The following is a 23,979-nucleotide window of genomic DNA, read 5'->3' as shown; positions in this document are numbered from 1 at the left end:
GGGTCGAGTGTGGCCGGGTCGAGGGTGGAATGGGACGAGTCTGGCTGGACCCATTTAATGTACCTAGGTAAAATTAATTTAAACATGAAAGTTTATAAAGAAACAAGTTGTTTTGTAAGCATGATACAGATTTATATATGTTTAAGATTATCCTTATTTTATACTATAGGATATAAATATATCTAGGTAAGTATATTGAGCATATAGGTCTTGTACTACAAACAATTTGATGTACATAATGAGAAGAATGCTGCTAAACATATTTACCATGATACATTTTATGATGGAGTCAGTCGTAGGAGATGCTTGCATCTTTCCAGTTCCTGTGATATCTCTTTTAGAGTATCTTCTATCTTGACATCCTCATGGTCGATGCTGAAATTAAAAACTTTATAAAGAATATGATTGGTTCACAAACTTTACTAAATCTCATACAGTAACGCGGACTCGGTGTCTCTCCTAAATCTAGTAACTCTACTCTATTTTGAAATACCTAAATGCCATTTGAAATGTCAAAAAAATATAGGTAGCAGGTACCTTTTCTTATTATGTTTCTTACATTACTGTGATGGTACCGACCACAAAGCAAATACATAGTAGAGCTGTTGTAAGCAACGTAGCCGTGACGTAGCCAAGTTCGACCTGTCGTCACACGGTCTGTAGTTCAGTTACTCCACGCTTGGGGTGCTGACATCAGTGCGTGACAGGTCCCGAGCTTGAGCGGTACAGTTGAGTCTTGAAATGATTTTATTTTACGTGTTTCTCGATCAAAATGAAGTTGTTGCATTGTTGGATGTAAGAGCTACAGTGATGATAGAAGATTTGTGGACGAAAGCAAAGTATATTTTCACGCGTAGTAATATTTTAAATTATATTTTATTTTACTTCTAGAACATTCTAAATTGCTGGAAGCGCCATCTAATGTCAAATAGAAATACTAGTCAGGGATGTACTCAGGCCGGATGCCGCCGCATAAAAAATTAATAGGGGGCGTCATGTTTATTATGAATTAAATATTTAGTTTTTTTTAGATTTCCTGACACTGCATTGAAGCAGCAATGAATTAAACTAATCCACAGGCTGAGTCCAACAAAATACAGCAAAGTATGTTCTTTACATTTTAATGCGGGGGACATACCTACTAAACACGAAAATAAGGTTTGAAAAAAATAAGAGAAGGCGCTTACCCTAACATTCCATCACAAGAAAAGCTAACTTAAATTAATTACTAAAACCATCGATGTTGAAAAAAGGCGGAAGGAATCTCGCTAACTAAACACTGAGGCACAACAATGGCGGCGACATGGGAGTGCGTGGGTGCGTCGTGATTATGATTATCAGCCATAAATGAGGATTGGCTCCATTCACTAAATGCACATATCCAAGAACAGACACCTTTATTTAATATCACACACCTCTCCAAAGAAATTATAGAGAAATATATGATTTTGGTGTGGGTTTGCAGTGCACTGAATAAACGTTTTCTTTCTTTCTTTCTTTCTTTCTATATATAAATATTAGATTCAGGCATATTTTTTATAATAATTATAATATGTGGGGACATCTCACACACGGCTATCCGACCCCAAGCTAGGCAGAACCTGTGTTATGGGCGTCGGACAGCTGATATATCTACACAAATACATAGATAGATAGATACTAAATATAAATATCAACACCCAAGACCCGAGTACAAATATCTGTGTTTAAACAAATATCTGCCCCAGCCGGGAATCGAACCCAGGACCTTCGGCTCAGTAGTCAGGTCACTAACCACTACGCCATTCGGTCGTCATATTGCTACTTCCAAACACAACAGTCACAAAGCGACAGCATTTTAATAAGACTGTTCTTTTTACAGGTGATTAATATTATACCTGATTTTAATTACCTGAATATCCGAAATGAAAACGATTCCGTGTCATGTTGAGCTGTCGATCCCGCCATCTGGTGTTTTGGTCCGTACTCACATACGGTATTATTCGAACGAGCTAAACTGTCGAGTATAATATAACCCATGGCATGGACTTTCGTCCACCCATTCAGCTTTGATTTATCGAGTGGGGCGCGTCGTTTAGTATTCACATACACATATTTCGAGCGGCTACGAGTAGGTTCGACGAAAATTACTTTCATTTAATTCCATCGGGCCGGCTCGGCGCGAGCCTTCGAGCTGTTTTTTGAGCTGAGTTTTGCGGTCCATACGTAGATTTTTACTCGACTTCGAGTAAAACTATTGAGTAATAACTATAGTGAGTACTGTCCATTTAATTAACAATAAGTGTTAATATATAAATAATAAAAAAGTTAACTGTTAAATAGGTACAGTTCCCCAAAATTGATAATGCACATAGAAATCTTCGTCATTGTTCGGCAACGGTCGTATTCCCGAGAGTTAGAAAACTATTATGTATTTAGAGTGGTTAAGTGCATTTTCTTCAAGAAATTTTTGTAGAATTATGTAATTGGTGCTAAAAGAGATAATTGATTTATCAGTAACGAAATTTGATTCGATAATTCATAATATACAATAATATTAAAATTTACTTCGAAAATGTTACAGTAGGTACTTTTCAAGTGTCTTACTGAAGCTGATGTAAAGATGGATGAAAGAAGGTTTGAATAACACAAGGTTTATATTATAAGGAGAAATGGATTTCAAACACAGGTTTATATAAAAAAAATTGAAATCTCAGTTCAAAAGTATTTACAGCACTGATTATTTCACATTAATAAAAATGTTTACATTAAAATCTCAGTTCAAAAGTATTTACAGCGCTGATCATTCACAATAATATTACAATTACAAACTTGGTCTTTTGGGTGTGGCTTTATTGGCAAAGTGAAGTCTATCAATGTGACGCATATTTTATTCTTAAATGTGCCTCATAATATGGCATCGTCAAAAATAATTAAAGTTGAAATTAAATTCACATTTGAAAAAAATAACAAGAACGATGTGTAATTGCAGCTCTTTATAATTCCACAAAAGTAATATTGATCTTGACCTTGAGACCCTTGACTGATCGGTGACAGCCACCGACCGCCCAAATTGTTTTCGATTATGTGTCACATGATATTGACTACTATTTCTTTCGAACAAGGATCAAAATGCAAGTGCTTTGTTTAAGGCACTGATTCGGGTGTTTCCGGGAATACGACAGTTTGCGAAGATTTGCATGCGCATTATTAATATGGGAGAACTGTAACTATTTAATAAACAAAACATATTAAATTTTTTTTTCATGTTTCCCTTTTCTCATACTGTATTTAATTCTGACCATTTAGCGCCCCATTTTATATTATGCCTTAGTCCGTCCCTGTCTACCAGTTCGCAATGACAAATAAATTTGAAATACATTACGTCATTTATTCTTCTTTGGCCTTCAGATATCATATGAGCTACGCAATGTATAACCACAGAGGCTACTTTTTCTACTTGAACTTAGATGGCGTTAACCTGAGCTTTACATAAAAGTTCATCTACTTGAACTAAGATGGAGTTCGCGTCCCGCACCCCCGCGCACCTCAGCCTTCAACCCCGATTAGTGGCTTCATCTCATCCTATATAGAAAACGAAATATGGCAGCTCTACTTAGTATTTGCTTTGTGGTACCGACCCTAACTTTATGTCAGTGAATTCGGTAACAATATTTTTGTAAACGAGACTGGGAGAACTTTTTATCATCATAAACACGTTTGTTACCTCAAAACAGCGGTTCAGTAGTGAGATAAGTGCGGTACATTATTTCAAACAATAATAAAAGTAATAGATATGCAATCAAAACTTACTCCTTTTTAGACGTGTAGCTAACTGCGGGATTTTCACCTATAGACAAATGTCTGCCTGCGAAGTTAGAAATTTACTTTAATCATTAAGTACTTATGTGAAACATTAATCATGACTGTAAAAAATTGTCAAATAATACCTCTGATAGTATGAGGTAGTTCACCCTCGCTCAAACAAGCCAGGTCCCAGGTGTCGGAGGCTGTGTAGGAAGTGCTATGAGTCATGCTGAACTTCTTTTCACCTGGAGATAAGATATTTCCTGGAACAAAATATTTTTCTTTTAACAATTAGGTAGGTACAACGTTTAAGTATAAGAAAAAGTTTATGGTGTCAAACTTTCTTGGCTGGTCAAGTTGTAATACCATAGTTTTTCAGAATATGCTAATGAAACACCCTTTGCTAAGTATTTTAACACTTTAGTCGAATACTTACTTGGAGAATCAGATATGGACGATATCTCATATTCAGTGTCATCGGGAGACGTATGGCATTCTTTTCCTTTGTAAGAAACTGTGAAAGTTTTAGGAGGATCATCTTTTTCTTCATCAGGATTTAGATTTGTTTCTGTAAAAAAAAAGATCCCAACTACTTGAGAACCTCCTCCTTTATTAAGTAGGTACAAACATAAAAAAATATTATACGTTAATGTAAAAAACATGAATTTCAATGATTATTACCATGAATATACATGTTCTCTCCGTTGATTTTCTTACTGGTAGAGTTATCATGTCGTTTATTGTTAGTTTTATTTATTTTCTTTGTATTTGGTCTATCATATTCATCAACACCTACAAGTAATTTTAATCAAATAGAGACATATATTACATTTAAATTAGGAATAAGAAATATTCTTGTTCACTATAGTAAGTCTTACCTCTCTCGTTACCTATCTCTTTGTTTTCATCTTTTTGCATCACACTTTCATATTTTTCTTTACTTTCAGATATATTTTCTTTGTCTACAGATGATTTGACGTTCGTCATTTTAGTATCATTTATTTTTCTTTTAGCAGGAATAGGAATCGCAATTGGTATGTGGCTCGCAGTTCGTGGTTTGAAAGAATCTCCTGCACTGTTTTTCGATACGTTTGGTCTACTTATTCTATCATTACTGAAATAAGTAATAAATAAATCATTAGTCTTAAGGTAAGTTAAGCTTAGTTTCAGGCTTTGTTTTAGATTAACAGTTATTCTTTACCCAACTACTTATAATAAACTTACCTTCCGTTACCATCAGTCATATTCAAGTGTTCATTGGATGTGTTACGGGCTTCCTCACAAGTAACAATTGTATTCTTGCTTTTACAATTACATTTTGTTAAAGATAACTTCAACTCATCCATTTCTGTTTGTAGAGCAGTTATAGTTTTTTGAAGTTCTTTATTTGTATGGATCTGAAAATTTAATCAGAGTATAGGTACTGTACAATTCTTTTCTTGTTCTTTGTTACTTGTTTATACCTATAAGCATAGCAGGAAAGTTGTTTTTTAATTGTGTTATGTGGGTCCCTTAATAAAAATAAAAATTAATAAATATGAATTTACCTGCTCATCAACGTCAGGATCAGCAAAGCCTGAATCATCATTGTTTACTTTAATATCCTTAAGATCTAGATTCATCATTGAAGTACTCTTATCACTAACAGATAACCTGTGCTTTAAAGATGGCGATTGATTTGGAGATGCAGTGGAAACGCTTTGCTGGAAAATTAATGAAATTTTTAAGTACTATGATAAATTATTGTCGGTAATGAGACTGAATATTGTGTGTCATGATTTGTAAAAAAATTAACTTACCTTTTCAATATTTGTAGCTATAGAACTGTATGTATTTTTTCTGAGATCTAACTCTTCTCTAATATTGGAAGACAAATTATCATTGATAGCCTGCAATGTCATTTTTATGTCAATTCCTAAATTAGTACAATTTTCATTTTTCAACGCAGCACGATGTAAATTATAAATTCATATAAAAGAAGATGGATATAGAAATTCTTGCCCTTTCTTCATACGAAAGAGTTCTGATTCAAGTTTATTTATTATGTAGTCAATTACTTACATCAATAAGTTTGTATGGTTTAAGTATATCTTATTACTTACATTACGATTACAGAGATGTTTTTCAATTGTTTTTGCGACGTCACTAGAAAATACGGCAACTTTAACTTCTGTTTCGAGCTCAGATACTTTCTTTTTCTCAATTGCCAATTGATATTTTAATTCACCTAAAATTTAATGTGAAGAATTAGAGTAATATTATGTAATGTCAATATTTACAACTGTAGATTCACTTATGTAAAGGACCGATGGAGTACCCCGGCCCTACCTTTCATTTTATTTATTTGCAGTTCACATTAACACTTACAGCATAAAGCCTCGGTTTTACTGGTTTTTTCATACATTTCCTTATTGCGCATTTTTGCACTTTTGTAGTCATCTTCTATTATACGGAGGTCTGCACGCGCTTGTGCATTATCAGTTTTAAGTCTCGTTATTTCTGATTCCAGTTCACTTATTTCAGCACTGAACTTTGCTTCAGTGATTTGTAATTTCTGAAAATTTAAAAACATGAATTGTTTCATATGGCTTTTGCACTTGATCAACTTCTTTCGGATTGCCTTTATTACCTGCATTAGTTCTATTTTATTCTGTTGCAATTCTTCTATAAGTGTTTTGCATTTATTTTCATTGCATAAACTGTCATTATCTTTTCTGAAAATATTTAATTGTTCATCAAAACACATAAATCTATGTACCTACTTATTCTTCATGAAGGTACTAATAAATTATAGTAGGCTTTGAAATTGAATTTAAAAGCAGATGATTCAAAGAAGAACCTACAGTTATTTCTTCAGACATGGATAATAGGATTAACAATACTTATGAAGTTACCTGATAGAATATGTGGTTAATGTTTCTGCATCTGCAAAAGTCTTCTGCCTGCATAATAAAATTTATATTAGAAATATAAGTTTAATCATACGTTTTATTTTGTAGGGTACCTATATTCTCATTTAAAACCCAACTTACAAATCAATCTGCGAATAATTTTTCTTCCTAATTTTAAAATCACTTCTGGCACTATTTATTGATAGAGCAGCAGTTGACCTATGAAGCCTGAAATTGTAAAGAAAAATTATTTTAACAATACATGGTCCCTCTAACCCACCTGTGAGAAGTATACAGATTATAGCAACATAAAAAAATATGAGAATTCTCCTTTCCTACAGTTAGTAACAGTTGTTCATATGTTACGTAGTCATTTAATGCATGATATTATGCTGTACGCCACCACAGTGGGGTTCTCGCGAATTCAAAACGATCTAAAAATTACGAAGTATAATTAGCATCAAATTCGAAAATCGGTGTCAAAACAAGTTCGCGATAAAACAGGCCCCCCTGCTACCGATGCGAGCTTTCAACTTTCTCTTGTTATTCATTCGTGGAGCATTAGTAATCACTTTTTATTGGAAAAGTTATTCTTACTTGACGGAGTAAGGGCTGGCAGGGTGCGCCGCACACAGCGAGCAGTGGTGGAAGTTTCCCCCCGCAGAGAACTGCTTGTTGGAGCACACCCGCACATTTAGTGCACGAACTTTTGCAGTTAATCCACTGTTGGTCAGCTTCAAGTCTTCAATACTGGAAAGAAAGGAAAAAAAAATTAAGGTATTGATTGGAGTTGCAAGTTGTGCCTAGTAAAAAGTATCCGTAACTTCCAAAGTAAAATATGACAAGGTATCGTATTTTTAATTAAGTACGTTTCTTACACATTATTCTGTTCTTCAATAATAGACTTGTAGGAAGCACAACATTCTTTTTGCTCTTTCTTCAAATTGTTTTTCTGAATTGCTGTGATCCTGAGCAGTTTTGTTGTTAGTACTTTTATTTTGTTTTGCTGGTCGTTTATCGTTTTCTTCAGTTCTAAGTTCGTCTCCAGTAACTTGTAGTTGTTGTCTTCCAATTCTTGCTTCGTTAGGTTAGAGACGTTTCTTATGCGGATATCTGTGGTGAAAAAAACATTTTGATAAAAGGACCTAAGTTTGTGTACATATGTAGTACTCCTGTCTAAAGTATTTTTCAGGATCTATATCAGTCAAAAACTATCTCATGTTTTAATTCTTTTTGTCGGTTACAAATCTCTTCAGATTATTTTGACTGTAGGTATTTATACCTTCGTATCTTTGTTTCAGTTAAGATGATTCCTATAACATTATACTATACAAATACTACCTATTGCAAAATCAAAATTGACAGAGATTTCACAATGTTCGCAATAGTAGGAATTATTGATGAGACGAGGTACCTACTTACTGAAATCTCAATAGTAGGTTATAATTACGAATATTATAGAGAGTTACAAACAATTAACTAGCTTACCTCGTTCGGATTTGGCTGATGAGAGTCTGCAGCTAGAAATAGCACGACTATTTTTAAACAGACTTGTATTCATTTTATAACCAGTTAATTACCGCCACGCTACGCTAAAAATTATCCCTATACCTACTTGGGAAACATTGAATTAAATGAGATAACTAAAACATTTCAATAACTAATCCTAATTAAGTAATAATATTGTTTATTATTACTTATAATAAGTGTTGTTTATATTTTTTACGTTTATTCCACTCATTCACTGCGCAGAGAAAAATTACATTTTGACTCACTGTTTCACACAAAATATGGTCGTCATAGCAACGCTAAATGACAACAAATCAACAAAACGAAGCGATCCTTTCTACGCAGATAATCAAAGCAAGCAAGCAAAATTGTTTCTATGCTCCCTTGCTGAGTGATTCTTGATAGGCCCCGCATATAGAACAACGCGGACTCGGATGTACCCTTCATGAATACTCAATGGCCCCGCATTTGAAGAGCAGCTGCCGCTACACAGGTTCGTTATCGAAGTAGATAAACGTCACTATAACGCGATTCGCTATAAATACGGCGCTATGATTGTTATCGATGTCGATAATTAACCCGTGTAGCGTCCGTAGAAGATTTCTATACCGCATGCTGCAGAGACCACCCTGAGCATGCGGTATAGAAACACACCCCAAAAGAAACAACGCAGGCAGAGACTGTATTCGGGGAAACGTTTTCATCAATGGTTTTGCGCTCGCATGCAATGCGACGTCCGGGAGATTTTCCAAACGCCTTTTGTTTTGACAATATGACCCTGAATGTCTATGTAAGTACAGAAATATCAGTCCTTAAAACATTGTGAGTGCTGAGAAAGCTGACCGGTTCGTCACCTTAACCGACTGATGAATACGGGTGATTCGAGCTGTAAGGTAGAAAGTAAGAAGTTTATATACAATTATTCAGATATTAAGTAACATACTCTATGACACATGACAAATAACAAATAAAATTTTGTAAATATTTACAAAAACGTATATTTATCGTCTCAGAGTGCAAGAAACCAAATTTAAGGTGCCCAGTTGCAATCCTCAAAAAATAAAATCTATAATAGAGCCGTTTTTTCGAAAGTGAAAACACTACGAGTGCGCCGAGTGGCTAGTGGCTAGTGTGCGACCCGCGGCTGATCGAAGACTCGTGATCCTCACCTTCGTTATTACGACCTAAGGCACAGCGGCACATTCGTCCCTTGAAACATTACAAATATACTTTCTAGTGATAAAAATGTCCAAATCACGTAACGGCCGTAAAGAGATGAGTGATATAAGACGATCTCATAATTATAATATATCATCATTATCACCTTAGAACTGCTGATAATGCTGATCCTTATAATATGTAGGGTAACGTAACGTACCTTGGGACGCTTGTACCTCGGGACATTGATTGTATTTTAAAAACCGGCTAAATATACACATTAAAATTCTACCCTAGGTATAGTATTTTACTCGCTTGGCAAAACTAGTGAGTCTCGTGATCATACCAGCATCGAGTGTGTGTTGAAGACAATATGAAGTTTTTTGGAGTCAAAAGTAGCTTTTGTATAGTTTTTTGTGTTGCTTTATCTCATTGAGGCATGCTCAAAATAAAGACATGGATGTCACGTATAACTTTTCAGTTATTTAATTTTATGACATGGCAATTATTTGAAAGATTCCTATTAATTAAAAATAAAGATATTTAAATTTTGGTTAAATATTGCTTTTTTGTACCTTGGGACACGATTAAATTTGTACCTTGGGACACTGTTTCCTATGGCTTTGTACTATGGAAAATGCAAACATCTAAATAACGCCTTATTTCTCTGTTCTTATTAGTGCCAGAGTGAAACTAGACAGAAGAGAGATGCAGTAAATCAATAAGAACAGAGATATAAGGCTTTATTTAGAAGTTTACATTTTCAAAAAAAAAAAAAAACACGCACTCACGCCTTGTACTAATGTACTCCCTTGCGGGGTAGGCAGAGGTGCATTGCTGCACCCAATTTTCGCCAGAGTGTTATGTTAGTCCCAATGTAATAGGGGGCGGGCCTATTGCCATTTTACGGGCACATCCAAGACCTGAGAACAAATATCTGTATTTAAACAAATATCTGCCCCAGCCGGGAATCGAACCCGGGACCATCGGCTCAGTAGTCAGGGTCACTAACCACTACGCCATGAGGTCGTCATTTATTTAGAAGTTTGCATTTTCCATAGTAAAAAGCTATAGGAAACAGTGTCCCAAGGTACAAACGTGTAACGTACCTTGGGTCAAAACAAGCCTTTTTACTTTTATCTTAATTTAATAAAATCTGGCCACGCTAAATCTTTAGCACAAATACTAGTGATAATAGATTATATATCCTACCGAATAAAGAAAATTTCACATTAATATCTTAAAGTAAAGTAAAGTAAAGTATTGTTTATTTGCATGAATATAGGTGTTACATAAGATGTTACATTAAAATGTCAATAAATAAAAAAAATCACTATATTCTACCATGCAGGCATGCAAATATTATTATCTAATTACAATTATGTCACTATCAGTATAAAATTAAGATCATCAAATATTATTAATTATATATTATATTATTTCTAGTCAAAATTGTCGTCTAGGAACTCTTGCAAACTATAGTAGCATTTGCCTATTAGTAATTTCTTTAATGTTAGTTTGTACAAATGTGTATTATCTATATTTCTAATGCATTTAGGTAGCTTATTATATATTTTTGGAGCCATACCAAATATGCTCTTGCTAAACAGGGTGGTTGAGCGGACCGGAGCACACAATTTAGTGTCTCTTTTACTTCTAAGTTTATTGAACATGTTTAAATTAGACCTAACGAATACGGCCGTTTCAAAGATATAAAGTGATGGTAGGGTCAACACATTATATTTTTTAAAGTGTGGCACACAGCTGTCTGTTTGCTTCAGTTTACATATTGCCCTTATGCAACGTTTCTGCGCTTTAAATGCCATCTCTTTGTGAGTCGAGTTTCCCCAGAATATTATTCCATATCTTAGTGTAGAGGCCACAAATGCATGATATACTGCTAATAGGGCAGATAGACTGGCTATTTTAGCAAGCATGTATAGAGCATAGGAAAACTGACTAACTTTTTTACAAATTTGTTCTATCTGTGGCTTCCATGTTAAATGAGCGTCAATGTTTAGTCCTAAGAATTTTGTTTCATTTACTTCGTTAATTTTTTCATCATTATATTGAATGTCAAGTTTCTTATGTATTTTATTGTAATTGTTGGTAAATGTCATAATATGTGTTTTACTAAGATTGATAACAAGATTATTATGTTCAAGCCAATCGATAATAGTTCGTAGAGAGTTATTTATTTCAGTTTCATAGATGTATGGGTTTTGACATTCAGCAATCAAGGTGCTGTCATCCGCAAATAGGACCATAGGATGTGACACTGATTTAGGCAGATCATTTATATAAATGAGGAACAGTAATGGCCCTAATACACTACCTTGCGGTACACCATATTGCACTGTTCTAGGTTGTGAAGAATAATGAATTTCTGTTTTAGTTTTATGACATATTTTTGAGACCTGCGTTAGTTGTTGTCTGTTGTTTAGATAGCTTTTAATGAGTTCATGTGCATTACCTCGGATGCCATACATATAAAGCTTTTTCATTAGTATATTGTGGTCAACAAAGTCGAATGCTTTGGTCATATCCATATACATGGCCGTCACTGGGATTTTCTTATCTAAATTCGTTACTACTTTTACCAGAAAATCATATATAGCTAAGTCAATTGTCATATTTTGTCTAAAGCCCTTCTGTTCTTCAGTAAATAAATTCTTTTTCTCAAAGTATTTGTTTAGGTTCCTATAAATTACTTTTTCAAAAACTTTTGAGAGTATAGGTATTAACGCAACTGGTCTATAGAAATTCATGTTTTTCCGATCACTCTTCTTAAATACTGGCTTAATAATAGAAATTTTAAGCTTTTCTGGGAATATCCCCTTCTCGATAGAAAGGTTTATAAGATAGCTTAAAACAGGTGATATGACTTCTGCTACATATTTTAATACCTTCGTGCAAATTTTGTCATGACCAGTGCTATTAGTATTTTTTAAGTTCTTTATTATTAAATACACTTCATAAGGGGTGGTAGGATTCAAGAACAAAGAATTAGGATTAAAAGTGATTCCTACTGGGTTAATTTGATTAGTTTTCTTAGTACATTGTTGATTTACCTGATCAATGTAAAAATCATTGAAGGCTTGTGCAATCTCTTGTGGATCAGTAATAAGGTGTTCGTCAATTTTAATTTGTTCAATGTCATTTTTATGGTTATTGTTATTATTATTTTTTGTGTTATCATTTATTATTTTCCATGTAGCTTTAGATTTGTTTTTTGATGTTTTTATATTGTAATCATTTTGTGATTTTTTAGTCATAGTAATAATTTTTTTAAGTCTTTTAGTGTAGTTTTTAAATATTTGTTTGTTTTCTTGACTGGGTGACTGTCTATATTGCCATAGTAACTGTCTCTTTCTTTTAGTGCATAGTTTTATGCCCTTTGAGATCCATTGTGGTCGCCTGTGGCTCGATATTTTTACTCTTATAGTCGGAAAACACAAATCATACAACATTTTAAATAAGTCATAAAACTCATTGAATGCAGCATTGACGTCATTGCTACTGTATACCTCACTAAAACTGAGACTTGATAAGTGTTCCTTAAACTTATTCAGGTTATCAATATTGTAATCTTGTTTTTGAGAATACCAATAATCAAGGACAGAGTAGTTTTTGACAGGGCACCTCAGTATCTGTCCAGTATGATCCGAGAGTGCCAGTTCTACAACTTCACTCTTGCACCCCCTAATATTGTGTGCGAAGTTGTCCAAGCAAGTACCGCTGCTAATACGTGTGGGAGTATTGAAAGTTAGTTTTAAGTTCAGTTCAAATTCATTTGAAAATCTATTACTTTTTAGTCGGTCTATGTTAAAATCTCCACATATAATAGTTTGCCTTTTGCCGTAGCAGAGTTTCCTTAGTAGTTTGTCTAAATTTTTAAAGAAAATGTCGTATGTCTTAATGTCATATTTTGCTTTTCTGTATACACAAATTATATTTATGTTGTGTTCAGGGAGGGTAATGCCACAACATTCTATTGCATTTATAACATTACATTCGTCTAAATCAATAACCTTGAACTTATGTCCATTTCTGACAAGAATAGCAGCTCCTCCACTTCGTGTATTCCTAACAGAATATGTTGCCAATTCGTAATTTATTACATTTAAAGAGTAAATATCAGATTCTATCATATTATGTTCCGTGATTCCTATTATGTCAATTACAGTTCCTTTAATACTTAGCTTCTCTAAATTTACAGTTAACAAGTCTGCTTTACTAATAAGTCCGTCAATATTTTGATGAAAGATATTTACATGCTTATTCACGAAAAAAGTCTTTCTGAATACAATTTTCATTTGCTACATCATTGAGAGAAACATTAGATACATTATTATTGTCATTCATTTCTGTCTGAACAGTATTACAAGTAAAATCTGTTTGAGTAAACTTGTCCTCGCTCTTCCTACAATCATGGATCTGCTTTGCTTCCCCGACATATTCATCATATTTAATTCTATAGTTAATTCTTAATAAATCACGAAGAATCGATCGACATAAGAAGAGAGGACTTCTTTGAGTATTGTTCCTAAATTTTACATCCACAAACGTTGAATTAAGAAATTCATTCAAGACAAATTTGACTTCGTAATTTAGCTTGTCTTCATTTAAATGTCGGCTATATGCCACTTTCGGAATTATAACATTAGTATTCTGAACCTTACGTAGCCAAGTCCTAAGTTCAAAGAGAAATTCATTTGGGTTTCTGTCATTTGCCCCACATATTAATATTACGAAATCATTTTTAGATAGCTTCGCTATTTCTTCTATTTCAGCATTGACAACGTCAATTATCTTTGCTTGTGGCTTTAGTGAGCAGGTTACAAGAAAATCTTGGCCTAGAAGCTTTTGTAGTATCCCTTGTGTATGTCTACCCTGTTGGTCAGCTAGGATTATGACCTTGCGTTTAGGCTTTGTTTCCGCTGGACTGTTCATTGTAGTATGTTCGCTATTCGATTCTGTTCTTGATTTTTTTGTATGCATTTCGCTATCATTTGTAGGTTTCGAGCAGCCCATTATCGCTTGAGAAGTCTGTGGTATCATAGTTCGTTCTGGTTTGCTTGTAGTCATATCGTCTTCTTGATGTACATTTATAGACATTGATGTACTCTGGTTAGGTATCGGTGTGTCTCTGGAGGCGTCCAATAGGTGTCGCCGCCGTCTACTTCGCCGGGGTGTAGAATGTGGTAGTGTTTTCAATTTTACTTCTTTGTTATAATTTTTTGGAGTGTGTATCTTTGCTGGTGTCCCTGGATTTATCGTGACAATTTTTTTCAATACCTCAATTTCTCTATTTTTTTCTTCAAGTAGACTTTTCATACCATGATTTTCTAATAGTAATTTTTCTATTTCCAAATTTGCGCTATCTAGGCTATGTTTTAATATTTTCATTTGCTCTTGTAGCTCATTTAATTGAGATGTATCCATCATGGCTGTTGGCAAGCTATGTGCGCTCGAGTCAAACATTGTTGAGTTCCATAATGTGTCATTGTGCATAGTAGAATTCATATCAGGATCAGAATTGGACTTTTGTATTTTATTTCTTATTGTTACGTTATCCATATTGTATTTAAATCTCAGAATAAGTCACACTCAATATTTTTTTGTATTATATAGGTAGTATTCGTGGATTGGAACGTAACATAGCGTTTTTATCATTCGCCGATGTAGTGGGAGCTTTATTTCAATTTTATTTCTGGCAACACTGGACAGCTGTCAGTTTATGAACAGCTGATTGGCCTAGTTTGTTGCTTGTTTACCAAATAATTAATACAAATACCGTTTTTTGGCAGTTTATGCATTATTTAAATTCAAAAGCACCCATAATCGATAACAATGGGCCAAATTTGTGTACCTTAATTTCAAGATGTTGTCCAAAAACGAGATTGAATCTCAAGTGCACTTGTTGAACTTGTTGAGGTGAGGTTATATCTTGAACTAGTTTATGTTTTGGTGGATACTAGGCACTGTTTAACTTATTTTATTTGATTTAATTATAGGAGCACTATTATTTCAATGTTTACAATCACACGGTAACGTTCCGTTCTTAGTTGTACGCTGCGATAGCTTCATTCAAAGTTGGGGTAGTCGAAAATGTCCCTAGGTACGTTACGTTACCCTACTTACTAGCATATAACTATTTTAGTCCATAGAGATATAATATACTTAGATATAATTATTAGTTTGTCGGTGCTATTGTTGCTATTGCTATTTGTTGGGAGGATGTAAGACGGTTTTAGAAATTATTCGTTAGCATCCATTGTCTTATCTTATTTGCCATACCTGTTTTGTATTTTAGTAAGTAATTATTTTTAGATTCTGTTAATAACTGGTCTATTTTTTATTTTTAATACAATGGATAACCCTCCTTCAAGAGTGCCTTGCCCGCACTGCCCTGGCTCATCCCGTAGTTTTATAGCGCCACATGGACTTAGCGTTCATATTGGCAGGATGCACAGAGATGTCCTCACACAACCTTCCGGTAATCTCCCTACAGGGCATCAAAATAATATAAGCATCAACAATGCCACGTTCGATAATTTACCAATTTTAAAAAATAGAGTCCGTATATTGAGCCACATTCCAAAAGGTGCGAGACACTCTGCTGCAGATAAACTAGCAGCAACTAGGTATCGATAAATGCTTAGAGACGAATGACACTGATGATTGGTATCATTTACTTACATTTTCATACACTGCCCTGCGGGTACCAGATAGGACGGATAGGAGATCCCTAACTGCTAAAGTGAAAGCGAACATAAATAGCGACAGCGTCTACTTCCCCCCTGAAGGTCCCCAAACAAATAAAAGAGGTATCTATAAATTAATTGAGTCCAAAGTTTTCGAGGGTGATTTAAGGGGGGCTGTAAGACTACTTACTTCGGATTGCTCCATAGCTCCGAACAATGACACTACATTATCATCCTTAATTGATAAACACCCGCCCCCATCCCGTGATTTATCAATGCCCACGGAACCCAGCTTGACCACTCCCCATCTGACAGTAAGTACAGAAGATGTCAGGCTGTCGGTAGGGTCTTTTTATAATGGATCAGCATCGGGTATGGATGGGCTCCGTCCGGAACATTTAAAAGAATTGACTTCTTTTACGGCCGGTGACAGTGGTGTCCGTTTGCTGCAGTCTCTAACCAAATTGACAAATTTTCTCTTGAAGGGTACCCTAAATCGAGAGGTGTGCCCATACCTTTACGGAGCCTCACTGTGTGCTCTAAACAAAGCCGATGGCGGCGTCAGACCGATTGCTGTAGGTAGTGTGCTGAGACGTTTAGTCGCAAAATTGTGCTGCCGGGCGGTAAAAGAAGAAATGGCTGCGTACCTTCAACCGCATCAACTCGGCTTCGGAACAGCACTAGGATGTGAAGCGGCCATACACGCCACTCGTGCGTTTACCAGTGACGATCCCGATCACATAATTATTAAATTAGACATACGCAACGCCTTTAATAGCGTTGAAAGAGACGTTTTGCTGAGGGAAGTAATGGAGCAGGTACAGTCAAGTGCAATTAATCCTGATCCCCTATATAGCTATAACTACAACCCTCCCACATAGGCGCCACCTATGTAAAATAACCTTGAACTACATACACCTTGTTTCGTTACTAAGACTTCTGTATGTGTGTTAAAATATGGCGCTAAATATCGACTTTTATTAATTTAAGCGCCATCTTAAATCAAATATTGGAACTAGCTTCATAAAGTTCATGCCAGAATGTTAAAACCTGTGTTGTTCACTTTTAACTATTGCAAGCCAGCTCAGTGTGATACGAAGTGATTGCATTTTTCACCAGTTTAACTACTTGACGGTGTGGTGTAATCGTTAAGGTATTCGGCTTTCAATATGGAGGTTCAGAGTTCAAATCTCTGGGAGGTGTGACTTTTAAAATTTATTTTTATGTTTTACTTTGTTAATCATTATAGATAGGTTATTTTAGACTATCTTTATCAATATGAACAGGAAATAAAATAAAAACATAATATATAAGAAAAAGAACTTTATTTCACTAAACAAGTAAATATTATTAGTCTGTATGCAGAATAATTATGAACAAAAGTAAACAAATTCAAAAATTGTAGAATTACAACAATGAGAACCAACATGTTACTAAATTTCACAATTTACATCTCTTGTTGTTTTCTACAATTAAATTATAAATAAGCAACAATTTTATTACTAAGTAGTTACTAATAAATATGTAATCAATTATCTTAACAGTATGAACAAATAATTATCTTACTACTAAATAAATTTTACTCATTTTTAAACTGGGGACCCGTTAAATACCTACTAAACGTATAATAACATAGTTATAATGTTCCATTTCTTCTTTGCGAGTTGTGCTGTTATCGTGTAGAAGATATTTCTCACGCAATGCAAACAGCAACCATAATATCATCCTTAAAATTCTCAAATTAAATCTTGTCATGCGTTAGCTATTTTATAACAGCTCTTCAGGGCCCATTATAGGACATCCATCTTCGGTAACCTTTAAAAACAATAATTTGATCATGCCTTAATGAATATAATAATTGTGATATTATTACTATAGCGTAAAAAGTATATTATCATAATCTATAAGTAAAATAAATGAAAGCCAATAATATATAAAGTAACCAATAAAATTATAAAGAGAAAATACGAACCCAATGTTGTCCTGGCACTTAACTCAATTAATAATGATGACCTTGTTAATAAATTCGTTTGTCATCGTTACAAATCAATAATTTTGATTATATTATAGGTATAAATATAAATCAGTTCAATCAGATGGAATTAACAAAACCCATCTCAATGCAACAAAACATTCTCTTCAAGTCTACAATTTCAAATGAGAAATAAATTCAAAATACCCTCTGCGCTTATAATATTTCATATTGTAAACAATTATCACTATTCACTACATAGACTATACTTTTGCTAATGAACCGCAACATATTCACTATTTTGCAAACGAGTTCAATAAGCTTCGTGGCGTAGCGGGCAAATGGTTGGTTTGCGAATAATTGGGCCGCGGGTTCGAGCTAGGGAATACAAGCCCGGGATCCCGCTCCCCGGGATCCCGGGATCCCGGTCATTTTCCAGTCCCGAAATTTTTGGGATTAAAATTTGCCAATCCCGGGATTTTCGGGATTGACAAAAAAGGGTAAATTAGTATGTAAGGGTATTCTCGTAGCTTTGTTGTCATTAGTTAAATGTCAAATGATTGTTTTCTACCCGTGTGACGTCACAGATGTGATAATTTATAAACAAATATGGCTGACACCGTTTTCGCCTGTTTATGAAAAATAGAACTTTTAAGTTAAAGTTTTGCAATTGGCAAAGGTGGGTCTACGCTAGACGAACCGAGCACGAGCGGAGCACGAGCCGAACACAATTCGTATAGTGTGGACCGACCTACAAGCCTCGAACGAGCGCACTGCGAACATTTCGTTCGTTGCTCAGCTGCGTTCCGCCTGTTGTCGGTTTTTTGACGAACACAAAGGGTTTTGCTTCGCGCTCGCAGTGTTCGAGGACAGTGATCGTTGTAGGTTCGTTGTACATACGTCCACACCTGACACCGTGAACGACGAAACCTTGAATGGCTCCGCTCATGCTCGGTTCGTCTAGCGTAGACCCACCTTAGGTTCAAAAAAATAATAGATTATTTTGTTTGGTCTAATAGATAAATTATTAATCATATTAGACCTACTTTAAAAAAGAGTCAAGTAGCCTATTGTTTATCTTGACGGTCGAATGGCGTAGTGGTTAGTGGCCCTGACTGCTATGCCGAAGGTCCCGGGTTCGATTCCCGGCTGGGGCAGATATTTGTTTAAAGACAAATATTTGTACTCGGGTCTTGGGTGTTGATATTTATATTTAATATGTATCTATCTATGTATTTGTGTAGATATATCAGCTGTCCGATACCCATAACACAGGCTCTGCCTAGCTTGGGGTCGGATGACCATGTGTGAAGATGTCCCCACATATTATATTATTATTATTATTATCTTTTTTTAAGAAGTATATTTTTTTTTCAACTATGTATGGTCTGACAAAGTTAAATTATAAGCACTGTGTCTCCAATAAACCTAAAAACGTTGATTCGTTAGACGTGTTTTTGTTTGTGACCTTAATCCCGGGACTATCCCGGGATCCCGGGATTGTCTTCATCCAGTCCCGAAATCCCGGGATCCCAAATAAAGGCCGGGATTGTATTCCCTAGTTCGAGCCCAGATGAAAAACAAAAATAATTTAAATTTTGTATTTCATAATATTATTGTTCTATGAATTCGTTAGTTTGTGTAAATGATGGATATTATCTAAAATCTAAATGATGGATATAAATAGGAGAATAGTAAAATAGTTCTGTGTCTGTCTATAGACACGAGCACTACCGCAACATACGTCACACCGACAAATTGGCTTTGCGTAGTTTGAATTTCTATTTGAAATGCAGGGGGTCAGGTTTTTCTGCACCTGACTGTACCAACACTCTATCCCTTCTTACATCAGTGCTATTCGTCTCCTAGCAATCTATTTTACCACGAGACATCGATCGCATCGCAGGTTGGTGCCCAGCAGGGGGATCCGTTGGGACCGTTGGTGTTTAGCCTCGCATTACACAAAACTATATCCTCCATTAAATCACCCCTTAATATATGGTATTTAGATGATGGTGTGATTGGCGGAAGCCCAGAAACAGTTTTAAATGAGATACCAACTTTAATCTCGAACCTAAAATCGATTGGGCTGATCCTCAACAGCAAAAAATGTGAATTTTTTGGTAACACCCCAAGGGCGCAACAAAGCTTTTCGCTATTTGAAGCTATTGTGCCAGGTTTACAAAATACAGTTAAGGACCAATTTATGTTACTGGGAGCACCAATTTTCCCAGAAGGTATACCCGCTCTACTCGAGAATAAACACCAAACGTTCTCCAAGCTGACGAATCAGTTAGATAAACTATCATCTTGTGTAGCCCTCATCCTATTAAGGAGTTGCCTTGCTATGCCCAGGCTGACGTACACCGTGAGGACATCTCCCGCCTGGCTGTTCCCTGATGAGGTGGCGGCATTGGACGCGACTGTAAAGCGGACATTGGAAACAGTTCTGAATGTCTCTCTAAATGACGCGCAATGGTGTCAAGCATCTTTACCCATACGACATGGAGGCATTGGGGTTCGTAGGCTGCAAGATACTGCCCTAGTCGGATTCCTTGCGTCGGCGCACGGGGTCGTAAATCTAGTCACTCAAATACTCTCAATTAATGGTGATGGATTTACGGTTCCGTTCGTAGATGTAGGGTTGACAGAGTGGGCTAGCAGGCATCCGAACCAGAATGTTGTCAAACCGAACATACAGAAAGAATGGGATGAAATTCAGTGTAAGGCTCTCGTTGCTGATATTATGGCAAACTCCTCGGGGGCCCACCTTGCACGGATTAAGGCGGTTACGAGACCGGAAGCGGGAGCCTGGTTGCATGCACTGCCTTCGCCCCAGCTTGGCACATATTTGGACAACGACAGTTTACGCATTGCAGTAGCATTGCGACTTGGCTGCGACGTCTGTGTCCCACACAAGTGCATCTGCGGGGTGATGGTAGAGGCAGACGGCCACCACGCTCTCAGCTGCACGAGGTGTGCCGGGAGGTTGCCCCGTCATAGTGCCCTCAACGACATAATACGCAGAGCTTTGGTGTCAGCTAACATCCCGTGCGTCCTTGAACCTCCTGGTTTGTTTCGGACCGACGGGAAGCGCCCTGATGGCCTTACACTGATTCCTTGGAAGAGGGGCCAATGTCTGGTTTGGGACGCCACATGTGTAAGTACCTATGCCGCCGCTCATCTCGGCAACACAATTCGTGCTGGAGGAGCTGCTGCCGAGACAGCTGCAGGGGCAAAGCATTTAAAATACTCTAATTTGAAAGCCTCTTACAGCTTTTTGCCCTTTGCTGTCGAAGCAGCAGGTTCCTGGGGAACAGAGGCTTTATGCTTCATCAGAGAGCTTGGAAAGCGCCTGAAGGAAAAAGGTCATGATGCTCGCTCTGGGTCGTTCCTGGTTCAGCGCATTTCGTTGGCGATACAGCGCGGTAATGCGGCTGGCTTGTTGGGCACTTTCGAGCCAGGAACGATACGAGGCGGCATCTTTGACTAGTTAGACTAAGTTTGAGGCGAATAGTTTGAATTTGTAAAATTTTATCTTTTATTTCAGTTTTCACAATTTTATTTACAATTAGGTTAGGCTTCATTAGTTAAATGTTAATTTATATTATAACCTTGAATAAATTGATTATTATTATTCATGTATGTAAGTAGGTACCTAAAACAACGTGGACTCCAGTGTTTGAGATGAAACATTACAGTGCTTACGTTCTAAAGATGAAAAAAAAAACACCAACGACATCAACAGTTGTATTTTTATTTAAAACAATAAACATTTATTTTAAACATTGATCATTGTTTTCCTCAGGGACTACATTCATTACTCCTCAGGGACTGATTCGTAACTCTATGTTACTGAATAAATTTCAGGCCATACTTCGTTACTAAATTGTATTCTATATTAGGTATATTTCGCTTATAATCGTAGTTTAGTATCTATTATTGTTATAATCACTTTAAACAGATACATTTATAAGTAAGTATTAATTAAGTTGAGGATATTGCAGAATTTAGATGATAAAACAATAAATCGATTTATTGTTGTATATTTTTGTAGGTAGCCCATAATATCTAAATTCGCATTCGCTTACAATTTCATTTTGACTAACCTCTAGCTATCTTAGATAGCGTACTTACATTCTAAAGTAAACTTATGTTAGCTAAATAATAAACAATTTATAATACTGGGAACGTATTGCATAAATAATATTGTAAAACAATTCACAAGCCTTTACTAAATAACAAAAGATGTATATTTTTATGTCTATAAATTATGTTCTACCTAAGTTTTTAACACTCTACTATAAATAGCGTGTTCATTTAATGAAAACTTGTCTAAGGTTTTCATAGAATTCTATGAAATTATTCATTTAATATTACTCCAACAAATTAATGCAATTTCCAACGATTCCTCTATGAATACCTGAAGCATCATCATCGGCTTTGGGCCTTTGGCTACTTGTCGTTGTCAATTACACTTTCCTTGGGTTCCGTACACAAAACCGCAATAGTTTAAATAAGTATGTGTTATTCTGATAACTCGTAAAAAACATACAAAAAAGTATTAAATAGTATTACTGCGTGTACTTAAGTGTGGAAATTATCGAGCCAGAAACACATTCACTTTAATTCATTCTTGCCCGTTTCATATACTCTCTACTCGTCTCGGATCTCGACAAAACTATTCAATATTAAAACTAGTAGCGAAACCCGCCGTATAGGGCCAGCTAACACTCTCGTATTCGCGGCGACTCGTGTAGTTTCGTCGAAATGGATGCAATAAAAGATTGAGTATTGAGTATTGAGAGTATGGAGAGCGTTTAGGCAGCGGTTACGGAAATCTTTCTACCGTTTGCTTCACTGTTGACATTCTTGTAGACAAGGTGGACGAATGGGAACAAATCTTCATCTAGATTGTATATTACTTTTTCTACAGTAGACATAACTATTTCGTACCACTATTGTAATGGGCTCTATCAAATAATAATCACCTAGTGATTATTATAACAATATTGGACAAAATATTATTCAATACATGCTAGATACCTAGTCATTACAAAGGTTCAAACACACATGGGTAAAATACCTACATATTCATTTTAAAACTATGGATGTCTTTTATTACTTTTTAATTTGGCAAAACACCTCCCAAATCATGGGTTCATTACAAGTCACATTATTATTGTCGTGATTATAATTTTAGTAGGTAAGGTAAGTATATTTTCTATGACTAACAAGAACAGGTAGGTAAAGATATTTTTAAGAACAGGCAGGAGTAAAATTTTACGTCACTCTAAAATTTTCAAACATTTAATATAGTTAGGTAGGTATATGCTCAAAATTCATTTGGGGCGTAAAAGCGACATTGTATAGCTTGTAAATATAAAATTTGGAAACTGTTTTATTAAAATTTGCTTTAAATATAGTGTTTAGTTTAGTTTTATTAAACTACGCATGCATAAAAATACTTGAAGTAAATTGGATATAAATTATTTTTTTCTCGTCGATACATAAAACATTTCACTTTATCTTAATTAAATTATAATCACAGTGATCTATGTATAATCTCAATTTATTTATTCAAATAATACGCAATGCCATGTGTAAAATACGTTGGTTCAAATGCATAACGGTAGCTTTTAGCAGTGGGCAGCGGATGATAATGAACGGTTAGCTTTAGCCTCTAATCCACTGGTTGCTGAATATATATCATCGTACATTGCGTTCATAATGTGATAAGAATCTGCAAGTTAGCAAACCGTTTCTGAAAAATCTGGAAAATTTTAATCTAGCACAGCATCACAACAAGCGTTAAGTTAATAACCCACTTATAATCATTTATAGTTTTCTTAAAGATCCATTTGATTATATTTTATAATAAGCTATTTCTGAATTTATATCTTCATCCATTGCATTTTGTTTCAACGCCTTTGTAAGGTAGTTTTTAGTTTTTTCC

General features: G+C 35.3%; 1 protein-coding gene across 1 annotated transcript; it reads right to left on the bottom strand.

Moving 5' to 3' along the window:
- Positions 1 to 262: 262 nt before the first annotated feature.
- Positions 263 to 8,443, bottom strand: LOC105382252. The gene is made up of 15 exons (XM_048633253.1): positions 8,166 to 8,443; positions 7,556 to 7,790; positions 7,275 to 7,427; positions 6,819 to 6,905; positions 6,416 to 6,500; positions 6,154 to 6,340; positions 5,889 to 6,013; positions 5,334 to 5,489; positions 5,011 to 5,183; positions 4,665 to 4,900; positions 4,468 to 4,578; positions 4,223 to 4,354; positions 3,930 to 4,049; positions 3,793 to 3,847; positions 263 to 375 (listed from the first exon to the last, which is right to left on the bottom strand). Exons 1-15 carry the CDS (start codon positions 8,236 to 8,238, stop codon positions 279 to 281), a joined length of 2,025 nt encoding a protein of 674 aa, XP_048489210.1. The 5' UTR covers positions 8,239 to 8,443; the 3' UTR covers positions 263 to 278.
- Positions 8,444 to 23,979: the final 15,536 nt, after the last annotated feature.

The sequence above is a fragment of the Plutella xylostella genome, chromosome 5, assembly GCF_932276165.1.
Source record: "Plutella xylostella chromosome 5, ilPluXylo3.1, whole genome shotgun sequence".
NCBI lineage: Eukaryota > Metazoa > Arthropoda > Insecta > Lepidoptera > Plutellidae > Plutella > Plutella xylostella.
This window is presented reverse-complemented; position numbering and strand designations above follow the sequence as displayed.

Excerpts from the sequence above, each read along its gene's own strand:
- LOC105382252 (XM_048633253.1), bottom strand. The coding sequence starts at position 8,238 with ATGAATACAAGTCTGTTTAAAAATAGTCGTGCTATTTCTAGCTGCAGA. Across the intron at positions 6,341-6,415 it reads ATAAAATAGAACTAATGCAG|AAATTACAAATCACTGAAGC; the intron begins GTAATAAAGGCA and ends TTAAATTTTCAG. Across the intron at positions 4,579-4,664 it reads AGAGATAGGTAACGAGAGAG|GTGTTGATGAATATGATAGA; the intron begins GTAAGACTTACT and ends AATTACTTGTAG.